The sequence below is a fragment of the Camelina sativa genome, chromosome 14 (genome assembly GCF_030686135.1).
Source record: "Camelina sativa cultivar CO46 ecotype springtype chromosome 14, ASM3068613v1".
Classification (NCBI taxonomy): Eukaryota; Viridiplantae; Streptophyta; class Magnoliopsida; order Brassicales; family Brassicaceae; genus Camelina; species Camelina sativa.
The window spans coordinates 32754746-32769811 of record NC_141893.1 but is presented as its reverse complement, the minus strand read 5'-3'; the positions used below and the strand labels follow the sequence as shown (position 1 = coordinate 32769811).

The window sequence follows — 15066 nt, the reverse complement described above, 5'->3', positions numbered from 1 at the left end:
GTCTTAGTAACTCGAATTTGTTGTTCTTCTCAACTCTTGTACCTTAAATTTAGTATTACCCAAAGCTTACAAACCAACAAAAGCCCAAGAAAAATTTAAGAAAAAAGGATAAACTCCAAATGAATACACGTGTCTCATAAAGTCAAAATTGTTTCTCTTTTGCGCATCTTTTACTGAGGTTCCGACGATGACATGACGTCCCAAGAATAATTAAAAATAAATTTCTCGACATTCTCATTTTCGGATGATAATGTCGATGATTAATTTATTCTGATAACCATGATTTTCAACTTTGAGTTTCCAGATAACAAAATTTTGATTTTTATGTGTTTTTTTTTAAAATAACTCAAACGAACATAAAATATATATATGTATATATATATTAATAAGGAAAAATTAAGCTAAGAATTTATTTTAATCTTTATAATAATAAATATATATTAATTCAGTTATTTACAATATTAACTATTAACTAAAATAAAAATAAAAATAAGTAATTTGTGACGGAACTTAGTTGATTGCATGATATTTTGGTTTGCTTGATGGATCAGACTTAAAACATTGTTTAGAATAATAAAATAAGACTTTTATTGTTGTCTTAAAGTAAAATAAATTTTCACTAAAAGAAAACACAAGAAAGATAATTCATAATCTTGTGTTTTTGCTAAGAGGATGTCATTCAAGTGGTTATCTTATAAATGTTAAAATGCATAAAGTATAAAATAAAATTTGAGCAAATTCAGAATACTAAATTCTAATTTTTATAAGACTTTTAAATGCTTAATCTTATTTATCTTAAACTACAATTAATTACTAAAAATAGTTCGCTTACCAACAAGTTCCAAACAAAATTAAGAAAAAATTACAAACAACATAAAAAAAATACAACAACATAGTAATAAAAAAGCAAAAAAATCAACTCACCGCATAGCGCGAATACTATCCTAATATATACAATGAGTTTATTATAGATTCAATTGGCACATACTAGAACAACTTCTCGCAAGTCTCAAGCATAAAAATAAAAAAAACCAATAAAAAAGCCTATATGTTCAATCATTAAAGGTGAGGTTCGCTAATTGATTATTCCTTGTATAACGAATTCGTATGTATTAGGGCCTAGTTAAATAATGGTGCCTACAATTTAGTGAGTAGATTGGGCCTTAACAAAGCCCATCTTAAGGAGTATGGTTGAAGCATATTAGGGTAAGACATATATATATAGGAAAAATGATTGCCAGCTACTTGAAGTATAGGCCAACATATGGCCACACATACAAACAGTATAAATGTTTTGTTAACTACGTGAACTATTGTCATTACATAAGTACATCCATAAACAAACATAGGTTATCTGTAAAACACCATAAACATTCAACTCCGGTGTTTTATTGGCCGGAATCCGACGTTGACCAGTTTTTACCAACGTTGACCATTGTTAACCGGCGTTGATCAGTATTGACCGGTGTTGACCAGAAAAAATATTGAAAAATAATATTTTTTTTCTTTTTTCCAAAAAATAATATTTTTTTTGCTTTTATGTATTTTTGATAAATAAATAAAAAAATATAAATGATTTGTATAATTTGTAAAAACAATATATAACAACAAAAAAAATACTAGAAAATTATATACCAAAAAAAATTAAAAATTTTAGGACAAACAAAATTTGTGGTATATATCAAGTAACTGATTTTGTTAATACAGAAAATATACCAAAAGTAATATAATAAAACTATACCACCAAAAATTTTATGTGCAATAGATATTTTCATAAAAACTATGTCTTTCATGTAAATAAATAGAATTTTTATTATTTTCTTCCTTTCTTTTTCTTATTAAAAACAAATAAATAGTTTGCAATGTCTTGCATATATTTAAATGACATAATCTTATAAATAAGTAAAAAGAAAAAAAATATTTAAAACTCCCACCTGTGAAAATACAAAATAAAAAATGATTTTCAAAGAAAAAGATATATATTTGTTATAGTTTTATGAAAAAAATCTACTACACATAAAATTTTTGGTGGTATAGTTTTATTATATTACTTTTGGTATATTTTCTGTATTAACAAAATTAGTTACTAGATATACCACAAATTTTGTTTGTCATATAATTTTTAATTTTTTGGGGTATATATTTTTTGTCTTATAACTTTTTGTTGTTATTTTTTTTGTAAATTATACAAATCATTTATTTTTTTATTTCTTTATCAAAAATACATAAAAACAAAAAAAATGTTAATTTTAGGAAAAAAGAAAAAAAATTGAATATTTTTTCTGGTCAACGCCGGTTAACAATGGTCAGCGTCGGTCAACACTGGTCAACGCCAGATTCTGGCCAACTAAACACTGGTCAACGCCAGATTCTGGCCAACTAAACACCGGAATGTTTATGATGTTGTACATATAACCTATGTTTGTTTATGGATGTCCTTATGTGATGACAATAGTTCACGTGATTAACAAGACATTTATATTGTTTGTATGTTTGGCTATGTGTTGGTCTATACTTAAAGTAGTTGGCAATCATTTTTCCGTATATATACTTTGGTCACAACTAGGGCTTAGTCCACCCGCCAGGAGGAGCACGTAAACCTAACCATGTCCATGTGTGGATCCAATAAACCGTCCGGAGAATGTCCGGTGCTCCCTGTTGATCTCGTCATCAATATCATGTCGAAATTGCGGATGAAGTTTATGGCTAAGTGTCGTTGCATATCCAAGCTCTGGTCATCGGTTATTCGCCGTACAAATAATAACCTGTCGTTCCCGATCACGCTTCCAGATCCACCACCGCGGATCCTTTTCACCATCGAATGTGAAGGAGGTTTGTTCTTCTACACTTTACCTCAGCCTCTCAATCCGGATGTGAAGACGTCTCTTGCAGCCACCTTCCATCATAAGACTTCGGGAAAAGATCTCTATGAAGTATGTCAACCTATCCAAGGACTGGTCTGTCGTCAACATACTGATGAAGAGAATTATACATTTGCGGTGATTTCTAATCCCATCACGGGAGAGTCTTTAACCTTGCCAATGGAGAAGTTCAGTTCAAAGGCAAGAAAAGAAAAATATTATTTTGGGTATGATCCAATCGACAAACAGTTCAAGGTATTGCGTATCACCTGGTGGAGTTTTACTTTCAAAAAGTGCTCCAGTGAGTATCACGTTCTCACAATAGGGACTGAGAATGAAAATCTCTTATGGAGAGAGGTCCAATGTTGCACAACTCTGTATCCTCAAAACGAGAGTGGGATATGCATTGATGGTGTTATATATTATCCATCGGAGATGGAAAAGGGAAAACTTACAATCGTCTGCTTTGATGTTAGGTCTGAGAAATTCAATCTTGTTAGCGTTGGTCAAGACTTGGCAACAAAGATAGACTCTTCCGGTTTCACTTTAGTCGAATACAAGGGTAAACTAGGTGCTTATAAGAGAGATATCTACCGTGATTGTTTTGAGTTGTGGGTTTTAGAGGATGTCGAGCAACATATATGGTCAAAGCGTGTCTACCAAATTCCTCTTCGATGGTTCAAAAAAATCAGCCATGTACGTCCTGCTGGAATGATTGGTAGTTGCGAAATGGTGTTTGTGTTTGACCAAAGTAAAACGAGCTATGCATGTCCTTTCTTCATTTTATACTACAATCTTGAGAGCAACACTTTCACCAAAGTAAAATTGGAAGGTTTATTATTTGAAGAGTTTTCTCAGTACAGTAGGGTTCACGCATTTACAAACTATGTTGAAGATGTGAAGCTTATGTAAGTGTCTTCTTTTCATACAGGACTAATAGCATTCATTATCTATCTTTGTGTTTCTTATATTTCTCCATATTTTGAGGTTACTATTTCTCTGGTTAGTTATGTTTCGGCTTCTAAGCCAATGATAAAAAAAACATATATACCATTGTTTGCTTTATTGTTGGGTCTGAGAGTTTCAGTTTTTATACGTTGAACAAGAAAGAATGATCATGAACTAAAAGGAGGTGTTAGTGATTGTAATATTGAGAATCGTACGTAGTTTCTATGAGCTGTGGAGAAACATAAATGGTCGAAGCATATCTACAAAATTAATAATTCCCCTTCAATGGCTGAATGAATGAAGCCAGCTACATATCAAAAAAAAGCTATGGTAAATTGTTTTACTAAGGGAAGTAGATGTATGCTCAACGCCAAATAAGCTAAACTCTTTTTCTTTCTTTTTTTGTGCAACGAAGCTAAACTCTTTCTATGATGCCTATAATTAGTGAGTTTGGGTCCTAATATATGGAATGTGGTTTATAATCCCTTACTATTAATTGAAAGAGCCGCTTACTTAGTTACTTTTGTTCTACAGTCTAGGGTTTTTTTAGTCCATTGCCATGACTTGAAAGAGCCGCTTACTTTGGTTCACATTCTAGGGTTTTTTTTAGTCCATTGCCATGACAAAACGGAAGCAACACGTCACCGGAGATGATTCGGTCATTGATCTGATTCCTGTTGATCTCGTCATTAGAATCTTGTCGAGACTTCCGGTGAAGTCTATGGCTCAGTGTCGTTGCGTATCGAAGTTCTGGTCGTCCATCATTCGCCGTCCAAATTACAATCTGTTGTTCCCGAAGTCTCCGGCTACACCAAGGTTCCTTTTCATCGTTAAAAATGGGCTCTACGGACTGAATATGTTCATCTACTCTTCACCTCAACCTCAAAATCCAGATAAGTATCAATCTCTTGTAGCCACTCTTCACACGAGGTCCGCCACAGATTACTGTAGTAAAATAAGTCCCCCGGTCAATGGTTTGGTCTGTCATCAGTATACTGGAAAGGATCATATATATGCGGTGATTTCCAATCCGATCACAGGAGAGTACGTAAGAACACCTGAAGTGACAAGAGAGGCGATTCATACGTCAAGGGAAAAAACTTACTTTGGTTATGATCCGATTGAAAAGCAGTTCAAGGTCATGTGTATGACCTGGTTGTCTTGTGGCGGCTCACACGAGTATCAAGTTCTGACATTAGGGACTGGAAAATTTTCTTCAAATAATCGAAAAGTTATGAAGAATTGGTTACTAAGCTGAAACTGGGACATACAATTGAGTTATCGATACAAATGGTAGCACATCACAAACTGGCAACTGCCTCTCTCAAGCATGAGGCCAATGCGTACAAGCCAAGATTTTGAATCACTAGTAATTGAAACATATGTCTTTTCTCTGCTAAATCGCTATAAGATTACATTTCCTCATGTCCAGTTGATAGAAGAAGTTAGGCTGCTTCTGTAACTTCGATGAGCCTTCCATGAACCCACTTCTAAAGAGTTTAATACTACAAGTACAAATTTGAGAGGAACATTCTAAAGAGTTTTTGCAGTCGAAAGAGTTTTTGTTTTGTAAACTTAGCTTATGGAAGTAGTACATCTTTGTAGAGTTTTGTTTACTAAGCTGAAACTCTGAGATACAATTGAGTTTATAGATACAACTGGCACATCACAAATCTGGAAACTGCTTCTCTCTCTCAAGCATGAGACCAAATATTATAAGCCAAAATTTTTGAATCACTAATTGAAAAATATGACCTTTTTCTCTGCTAAATCGCTACAACATCAGGCTGCTTCTGTGACTTCCACGAGCCTTCCACGAACCCACTTCTTCGTTACGTTTCCTGTTTCCAAAGATGCAACCTTTTCTTCCATTCCGTGGTAACCATTCGGAAGAGGATGATCCTCACCATGTCTGACAGCTCCATTAGACTCTGCTGGTAGATGAACTCTGGTTCCATTTGGTTGCGGAGCTATCCCGTGTTTGATATCTTCTCTATCTCCCTGGGAAGTGTTGGATTCCGTATCAGAAACAGACTGATCTGTAGTACCTTCTATGTTGAATGTTGGCAAATCGCTAGATCTCATGTTCAAGTGAAGAAGACTTTCTCCGTTGATAGGGAATGTGTGTGTTCCGTTAATCTCTCCTGGTTGTTCTTCTTGATCGTGTGTATCTTTGGTCTCGAATTCACTGTCTACCTCTTGAAGACTATTATTAGGGTCAGTCCCATCTTCATCTGAAGCTATCTGCCTCATCTCCATAGATTCAATCAGCTGTGTTGCTTCTGCTATGAGCTTTTTACTTTCTAACAAAGATGCTTGCGCAACCGGGCTTTTCAAAGCAGCAATCTCAAGAACTTTCACAGCTTTCTCAGCTTCTGAGATCAAAAGCCTGCCCAAAAGAAAAAAGTTAATTCTTTTGCTAACTCCAAACAGAGAAACTATTAACAATTCTGTCTTTTTAAAGTGGGACTGACCTTGCTCGTTCCACAGCATCCATCTTCTTTGATTCCTCCGCCACTCGTTTTGCTCTGATGCTTTTTATCATTTCTAGCTTTGAACTTGCCATAGGATCTTTATACACAGGCGTTTTTCGCTTCCGTACTTTCACTACTTGAACTTGGCTTTGCCGTTCGGTATCTGAATCCCTTGTACTTTTCTTTGCAGGATTCTTCTTTCTCGGCTCTGTATTGCCACTTGGTCTTCTACGACGCCTCTCGGCACCATCAGGTATACCGTGATACTTTGCCAAGCCAGAGCAAACCCTTTCACGGTAAGACTGGTAAGAGAATGCAAACTAAGTTAAATATGGCCAAGAACAAGAACAAAACATCAAGCAAGTAGATTAAATTTACTAGACAACTCACTGGATCAGCCCATTTAGCAGCTATTGCTTCTGCAATTCTCCTTCTTTGTTCAGGAGATTTTGGCGCTCTTCTGTTAGTTTTAGCTCCTCTAGCGGCTTTCCTCTGCTCAGCACTTTCCAGCCATTCCAGTTGATTCTGTTGATCCAAGATGTTGTAAGAATCCCACTGAAGCGTTTCCTCATCTGTATATCCTTCTTTAGCAGCTTCCGCTATCAAGTTTTGCCACTCGAAATGACATGTCTCTTGCACTTTTCTCCTCTCCTTCCGCCTTGCCCATCGCATCCGCACTCCTTCCCCAATTTTCATCCGTGTCTCCTTGCTGTAAAAATCATGCAAATTTGGGAAGATAGGATTATGATACAAAAGCAGAACAAAAACCAGAAGGTCCAACAAGCTTAAAGGTAAAAAGAAAAACCGGTACTGACTTTTGAGCGTGCCCAAGATTTGCTAATTTCAGCTTGATCTGCACAGGAAGAAGACACAAAGGTTCTATGAGGTAATGAAAATTCTGATGCATAAACCAAACATAAACGCCCTAACATAACATAAAGTTTACCTGCGACTGCTTTCCTAAAAGGCATATATATCTCAAGACTAGAATAACACAAGGGTGTAGATCTGTTTGACAAAAGAACATTTTCTTGTGTGCACTAACAATTCATATCGGTACAAGACACACTAGAGTTACTACCGGTGACTCCTCTAAGAAGACATATAGTACCATTCTTACATGACATCACCTTTGGGTCTTGCATAGCAATCTTTGTCCGTTCTCTTATCTTCTGTAGCGTCTCTGCATACAATCAAAAGTGAAATAGTATTACAATGTGTCCAACTAGAAGCAACTGATACTGCTGTAGATACGGCTAAGCAAAGATTACTCACCCGGACTATGCTTCCTGCCTTTGTTCCAAGGAGTGTTCCCTCTATTTGCCTTAGAGATCCTCAGCCTTCTCAACTTTTCTCTATCATCCACTTGTTGCAACTCTTCGCCATCATCAGCACCTCCATTTCGACCATCAGAGGATTTTGAAGAAGTAGAAGACAAGGAAGAGCTCTGTACGTTTTCTTTCTGAGCAGGATACTTGGTTTCAAGAGTGGCCACTGCAGTAATCAGGACTCTGCCTCTTCGGACATGAGTATGACCCGTGTAAAATTTCAAAGTCTTGGAGAAACGGGATTGTCTCCATGGATTAGGTAGAGTTTTAGCATGAATAATACTCTGAGCCCCCAATGGAACAAGATGAGCTTGCAAGGAAGGTTGGATAGTAGCAGTATCTGCGAGATTACACAGAAGGTCAATATCAAAAATCAAAAGGCCATCTCTAGGAAGCTAAGAAACTGGACAAAACACTAGTGAACATTCTCTAGAAACTATGCAAAGCAATAGTCTTTTCTCAACTCAGTAACACTGGTGAATAAAAAAGCTTAGACCTAAGACTGGAATGCAATGAATTGTTAATCAAGAAAGATACCTAATAGAAAAGAAAGAGGTCTCAGAAAACTGAAGTAGAATTCTAAAAAGTAACCAAACAAACCCCAAGAAAACCAAAAGAGTAAAAGCCATCAGACGGAGGATAAATGTTTAAAAATTTCGAAACTTTACCAGGAAAGGTACCTAAAGAAGGCATTGGGAGCTCATTCAGCCCAGGAAAACCGAAAAAAAAAAGAAGAAAAAACTCGAAACACTCTGCTCTGCAACACGAACCAGAATGTCGTGTAAGATTATATGGAACAATAAAATTAAGAAAATTGATGTTCCTCTCTTACTGTCGTAGAGAGGCGAGGGGTTTTTGCAGGAATTTAAGACAAACAAGGATAAGCCACACAATAGCAAAATTTCAACGAACAAGATTGATACTTCTGGTCTGTCTGGCTTTCACGCAGCAACAAAGAGAGAGGCGATGGATAACGAGACCCGACTCGTTCTAATGACCCGACCCGTTTTACCTTTTTCTGGGCTAATGGGCCTTAACCTTGTATATAATGATACGCCGACGTATCATCCGGGTCGTTTTGTTTTTTTACGACCAAACCCTTCGAAATTCAAAGATATGATACATTTCTAAGAGCATTCCCATTCCACGTTCAGATGAATATCTTACCATCAATTAATAATATTTTATATTTATACTAATATTAATTCAAATTGTCATGTTAATAACATGTCCCGTTATATAACAATAAACCATCATATTAGTGGTTTAACCCGTGTTTCAAAACCATCATATTACTGGTTTTGGTTGTGTGTTGTGTTTCGGTTGTGAAGTTGATATTTATACATGGAAAATGCTTGATGAGCAGGGAGTTTACGATCCATAGCAATAAAAGAGATATTTTAGTGTTTTCTTATTTGAGTTGATAATATTATCGGAGAATAATATTCAGTTTCTTAGCACGGTATATATTATATTAAATATTTTTCTTGCTGCTAAAGTTAAATATACTCGATTATTGAGTTTCTAAAGTTGGATTCTCGTTTTTATGAACTTTATTAACGTTATAATAATTATTGTGATTGTAATCATTTGTTACTCAAACTCGGTTGTGTCATTTAAATTTAAGAGATCATACAGTCTCTAAAGATCTATTAAAATAGGTTTGGAGATTTTTATGGGATTAAAATATTAATGTGTAGAATTGTTTTTGGAAATATCGAAATGTATAGATGTTGTCAAGCTATTTATGGTAATAAATGTATCAAATTAGGTCGATTTAAATAGTTCCATTAAATGAGTTTTCAGGAATTGTTATTTTAGGAAAATAGTTAGAGATTAATGTTGTAAATAAAACAAATTAAATAACCAAAACTTCAAGGGCATAACACAAAATGTACTTCAAAAATAATAATATAGATTAAAAATAATACTAATCTAAGTTTAGACTCACACCCTTGTTTTTATTTTTTCTCCTCCCATTAGTCATTCTAGGGTGTCTTATATAATTTCTATTAAAAGTGTGTTTTAAGTATATTTTATAATGTTAAAAATGTTGGTTATATAATGTATGCAATATTAGGAAAATAAAACTATAAACTGTAGGTATAGTAGAATATATTTTATTAAAAAAACAAATATATTACATTATCAAACTTCTTCACCATCATCAAACTTGTACTTGTTGAGTATTATGAATGTATCACGTACCATCAATTAGCAAATCATCAACACTTCTATACATAGTGTATAATCTATTACTAGTTTAATTTTTGTCTTTCTAGAAGCAAGCAACGGAGCTCAATCAACAAACAAACAAAAAAAGCTTCTGCCTTTATGAAACAAACAGTGGGAGGTTGATGTTGTTTCAGTAGAGCTAAACGACGTATTCCAAGTCCACATTTAAATGATTGAGTCGAATTAGACGGCTTCTCGTAACTGTCGCCATATACAATTTATTCCTGACTACACTACGTAATTGCTTAGAATTATAAACCCACCTACCTGTGGTCTCGTATGACTGTGAATCCGAAACGAGAATTACGCCCGGAGGAGGGAGGGGGGTCTCTTACCATTAATGCAGGTGAGAAATAAGAGAAAAAACTCTGTTTCCTGACATGTGTTTACTTACTGATACAATACAACAACAAGAACAAAAAAGAAGCATCGTCTCAACTCTCAAGTCTAAACGTTGCAGCACTTCGATTCATAAACAAGACACAACAATAACAAACAATACACAAACAAAACACAACAATAACAAACAAGACACAACAATAACAAACGATACACAAACAAGACACAACAATAACAAACAATACACAACAATAACAAACGATACACATACAAGACACAACAATTTACAAGACAAAAAATCTATAAGACAAAAAAAAAAAAATCACTGCAGCAATTTACAAGCTGAGAAAGTACAGTAGAAATGTGGTAAAATTGAGGTCATTTTTCTATGTAATGAAACCATTGTAAACCATTGAAAGAAAGAAAGACAATGTAGACTTCTTTGGTTACAAAATAAGATCCAAGAAACCAAAATCTAACAAAAAGATATGGAGCTTATTAGGTTGGGGAGTGCATGGAATGAAGTTGGCCATATCTTAACTATGTTCTTCCCACTCTTCGTATTGGCAAATTCGGGTTTGATTACACTCACGTAACACACCTTCACTATACTTGAGCGGTTGAGAGCCTGATCAAACATCATAAGCTCAAATTTATAAGAATTGGGAGAAAACAAAGAGGGAAAATTCGAACTTTCTCAGTGGAGATTGATGACAACTGGATTAGAGAAGTTTATAATAACCATTTTTAAATTTATCAAATTCACTAGTTAACTATACTTCAAATCAACTCACACTCCGATGCAATTCCAAATAGAAGAAGGCAATTAATAGATTTAACTCACCCTGGAGCTAGCTTGTTCATTCAGCAACAAGACACAGAGACGCCGAGAGAGAGAGAGCGAGAGAGGAGGAGTTCCACACCAAATTGGAAGTTTCGAGGAAGAAGAAGACGACGAGGCGAGATCTATTGTTTCTGGAAAACGATCACAACTTCGATCGTTTTGATTTCGTCGGGTTTCATCGTTTTTTGATTGTATCCAAAGAGGGTGAGAAGCAAAGGAAGAAAAGCAAAAAAAGAAAAAAAAAACAAAACAAAACGTAACCAATAAACTAGCGACACGTTTGGTGTCTCTAAGAGCAATCCCATTGCACAACTTCTTGGGATGTCTTTGATTTGTTTAGTATTATAAACAAAAAAATATGTTTTAATCGTAATTTTTGTGCGACACAGCTCTCTGCGGCGATTGTTTTAGATCCACAAAGATCCGATACATGTCACGTTTTTATTGGTTAAGTTTTTTTTTTTTAAATCTTTTCTTCCTTCTCTTCTCTCTCGACAAAATCAAAACGAGAGAAACACAAAATCGATTCGATGGAATAGCTCTTGCCTCATCGTCTTCTTCTTCCTGTGACTGTATTCATCGATATCGGTTGATGAATACAGTGGTGAAAGAGATCTCGCCTCGTCGTCTTCTAAATCGATTCCACATAAGTCTTCGATTCGGTTTATGTTTGGGATTCTCGATTGGGTTGTATTTTGTTTGTGTTTGGGATTCTCGATTGGGTTGTTTGATATTTCATAAATATTGTTGTATCGTTTAAACTTGGTTACAATTTGCGATATGTGGTACAAGAAAGATTTTCTTATGATTGTTAAATTGTTTTCTGATAGTGGAATTGGATTGTATCTTTGTGATTATTGTGTTAGGAGGCATTAGAGGCTGCACAAAAGAGATGGACTACAAGCGATTTCGATGTTGGGAAGCCTGTTGGTAGAGGAAAGTTTGGCCATATTTAGAAAGCAAGAGAGAAACGGGTTAGTGTGTGTCTCTTTTTACAATCAATGTTATTGTTTTTGAGTTATTCACAGAGAAGCGGGTTAGTTTGTGTTTAGTTAAAGTTTGTTGTTTGTGTTTTTTGTATGTATCGGTTTTATTCTTTGCTTGTGTTTAGTGAATGTTTTGTGTTTAGTTGATGAATCGAGTTAATCAATGAAATGTCATGCTTTAAAAGTTGTTGACCCGAGTAGTGAAAACAGGTTTTGTTCTGTTGTGGTTCTGTTCTGTTATGAGTAAACCCGAGAAAAATGGTTCTGTTTTGTTATGTTTTTGGTTTTGTTATGCTTTTGGTTCTGTGTAATTATAACAGCTGTAGTCACGGTCTGTTATGCTTTTGGTTATGTTTTGCTTTTGGTTGTGTTATGCTTTAAAAGTTTGCTTTTAATTCTTCTCTCATGTGTTGTTTGCTTATCCTCAGTAGGGCATATTCGGAATGTTCTTCCTGTGATTGTGAACGCAGCGAAGTCACATCAACACAAGAGAACGAAACTGTCTGGTCTGTCGTACATGCTCTTCCCGTGAGGATGCACAAGGTTCCCTAAACCCGTGAACATGTTTGTTCAATAAACTTGTGTATATACCAAGTATGTATCGACTACTCTTGATTGTAAAAACTCTCACATTTCAAATAAGCTCCCAATTGCAAACAATCTCTTTTCCAAATTCTTTCTCAAACAGCTACAATTTTTTTTCATCAAACATCTACAATATTTTTTTATCATCAATTAAAAATTTTCAAAGAACATGTCATCTCCAGATTTAGATGATGAGTTTGATGAATTTTTTGATGAACACTTTGATAATCTATTTGAAGATTGCATTATAAACACATTTTTAATTAAAAAAAAATAGACACCTAAGGATGACTAATGGGAGGACAAAAATTAAAAATAAGGATGTGAAGAAATTTGTATTATTTTTAGTATTATTAAAAGATAGAGACCCTCAATTGAGGATGTGGGATAATTATGCTCTAAGGATCTAAAATGATGTGGGCAGAGACCTGTGTCTTTGTAATACTCCCTCTGTTTCAAAATATATGATGTTGTTTTAACTAAAACACGCAGATTAAGAAATCTTTACTTTTAACAAGTTCAACCAATTAGAAACAATACTGCATAATATAAAAGATTAAATAAATCTAAAAGTTGTATTAAATTTGAAAACATCTTATATTATAAAAAAAAAATCTCCAAAACATCTTATATTTTGAAATAGAGGGAGTATTAAGATTAAAACTTTATTTTTTTTATTATATTGTTAAAAAAAAAAATGTGCAATGGAAATGCTCTAATGTAATCTTTTAGATTCTAGTTGATCTTGATAGATCAACTAATGTAATCTCTGTTTCTTTGATACCTTCCCGCAAGCTCATACCTCATAATAAGTATAAGATTGGACAAGTAAGATTAGAAAACTTTGTAGTATTGGCAACAACTTGTGAATGAGAACGGCCGGTGTAGAAAAATATAGGAGCGGTGGTTTTGTAGAAAACAACACCCACGGTAGCGAAGTACTGTATTTGTAGAAGTGCGGCTTGTAAAGCATCGACATGGTAGTAGAATAAAAACACATGTGTTTGGGTCACCAAAATACTAGTCGAACCAGGGGCAGATCTACCTTATAGGTAGGTGGGGCACGTACCCCACACTAATTTTTAAAATTTTGCTAGTAAATATGGCACATAAGACTTTTTGGCTCGGTTGGATAATTAACACCTTATGGAACGTTTTGGTTGTAGGTTCGAATATGTCGTTACACTTAAACTTATTACATACCGCATTTTCTTTATTTTTTCACTTTTTTCTTAAATAAAATTATGGGCTTCCAGCTATATTTTATTTTCCTATTTCCAGCTTAACTTTAACAAATTTTAATTCATATATTTATATTGTATAGTATACATATAGCTTACTGAAAACCGTAAGTAAATCCATTAGTAACATTAAACTATATATTATCTCTTTTATAATTAATTTTTTTTTTACATAAACATTTTTGTGATATGGTTAGATAAATAAATTTAAATGTAATATATGTATTTATATTTTATAGTGAATTGCAAGTTTGTAAATGTTTATTTTTCTAATTAATAAATTAAACATATCTATAGTATATGTAATTAAGTATATTTATAAACCAATTTAAACAGTACTTTCAAAAATTTAGCTTATTTTCAGTTTAATATATATATCTTATTATATAAACTTTGGTTCTCAAAGTTAGTAACTCACCAGATTGTGACACGTGTTAGTTTTAATGATTAAAGATTAAAGTTAAAAACTCACCAGATCATGACACGTGTCAATTTTAACGATTAAATATCGAAGTTAATAACTTATCAGATCGTGACACATGTCAATTTTAACGATAAAAATCACAGTTTTCAAACTTAGTAAAACAAAGCATAAGATAATTGTAATCTTATTATATTAAAAAAATAACTAAGATAAATATACTATGTGTCATCCATATCAAAGTTTCACTATTACAAAGATTCTCAACCACTACATGGTAAAATAAATATATTATGTGCCATCCATATTTGGTCGTATAATTATACTATATAACCTAACACATTAAATTTTATGTCTATGTTTGCACCAAAAAAAAGAAAAAAAAAAATATGTCTCTATGGTTAGCCAATTTTGGACACTGAGTACTGCAACAAGATTTGTGAAGGCACATGCAAAGAAAACAAAGATCATGAATAACCAATTGGCAGCTAGAATTGAAGTATGAACTAATATTTTTATTATATTAAAAATCTTAATATATAAAATTGGGTTTTCAAATTAGCCATTAATATGATCAAGATATGTGTCAAATACATTGATGAGATGTTGACACGTGTCAAAAAATTATTATTTTTTAAAACAACTAATTAAGAAAATAACAACAAATCTAAATAAAATTTACATGTTTATATCTAAAAAATATTTCTAAATCAAAAAAAGAAAATTAACAAAACTAATCTATTTTCCATTGTACGTTACTTATATTATACGTGTTTTCTCAATAAGATTTTGACATATGTAAAC

At 33.6% G+C, this 15066-nt stretch overlaps 1 protein-coding gene, 2 long non-coding RNA genes and 2 pseudogenes across 10 annotated transcripts; 3 read left to right on the top strand and 2 right to left on the bottom strand.

Annotated features, from left to right (window-relative positions):
- The first annotated feature begins 2606 nt into the window (after positions 1–2606).
- Positions 2607–3773, top strand: LOC104744154 (putative F-box protein At1g61060 pseudogene; annotated as a pseudogene).
- Positions 3774–4428: 655 nt separating this feature from the next.
- On the top strand, positions 4429–5067 carry LOC104744153 (putative F-box protein At1g53815 pseudogene; annotated as a pseudogene).
- Positions 5068–5350: 283 nt separating this feature from the next.
- LOC104742902 (uncharacterized) lies at positions 5351–8621 on the bottom strand. 8 transcript variants are annotated; one of them, XM_010463984.2, is made up of 7 exons: positions 8280–8621; positions 7559–7951; positions 7414–7466; positions 7099–7136; positions 6674–6992; positions 6284–6585; positions 5351–6198 (listed from the first exon to the last, which is right to left on the bottom strand). In XM_010463984.2, exons 1-7 carry the CDS (start codon positions 8302–8304, stop codon positions 5592–5594), a joined length of 1737 nt encoding a protein of 578 aa, XP_010462286.1. In that variant the 5' UTR covers positions 8305–8621; the 3' UTR covers positions 5351–5591. The 8 variants fall into 8 exon arrangements, with proteins under 8 accessions (XP_010462286.1, XP_010462287.1, XP_087340611.1 ...); XM_010463985.2 differs by having other exon boundaries at positions 8292–8576; XM_087484485.1 differs by having other exon boundaries at positions 7404–7466; positions 8280–8564.
- A 1639-nt stretch (positions 8622–10260) lies between these two features.
- On the bottom strand, positions 10261–11347 carry LOC104742901 (uncharacterized). The gene is made up of 2 exons (XR_760583.3): positions 11030–11347; positions 10261–10813 (listed from the first exon to the last, which is right to left on the bottom strand). It is a non-coding gene; the product is annotated as an uncharacterized LOC104742901 (long non-coding RNA).
- A 175-nt stretch (positions 11348–11522) lies between these two features.
- Positions 11523–12675, top strand: LOC147928937 (uncharacterized). Its single transcript, XR_015579373.1, has 2 exons — positions 11523–12003; positions 12444–12675. It is a non-coding gene; the product is annotated as an uncharacterized LOC147928937 (long non-coding RNA).
- The last annotated feature ends 2391 nt before the right edge of the window (positions 12676–15066 follow it).

Bases quoted from the DNA above. Each gene is read 5' to 3' on its own strand.
- LOC104742902 (XM_010463984.2), bottom strand. From the start codon at position 8,304: ATGCCTTCTTTAGGTACCTTTCCTG. The intron at 7,467-7,558 runs GTGAGTAATCTT...GATTGTATGCAG, and splicing joins AGGCAGGAAGCATAGTCCGG to AGACGCTACAGAAGATAAGA. The intron at 6,199-6,283 runs GTCAGTCCCACT...TCTTTTGGGCAG, and splicing joins GATGCTGTGGAACGAGCAAG to GCTTTTGATCTCAGAAGCTG.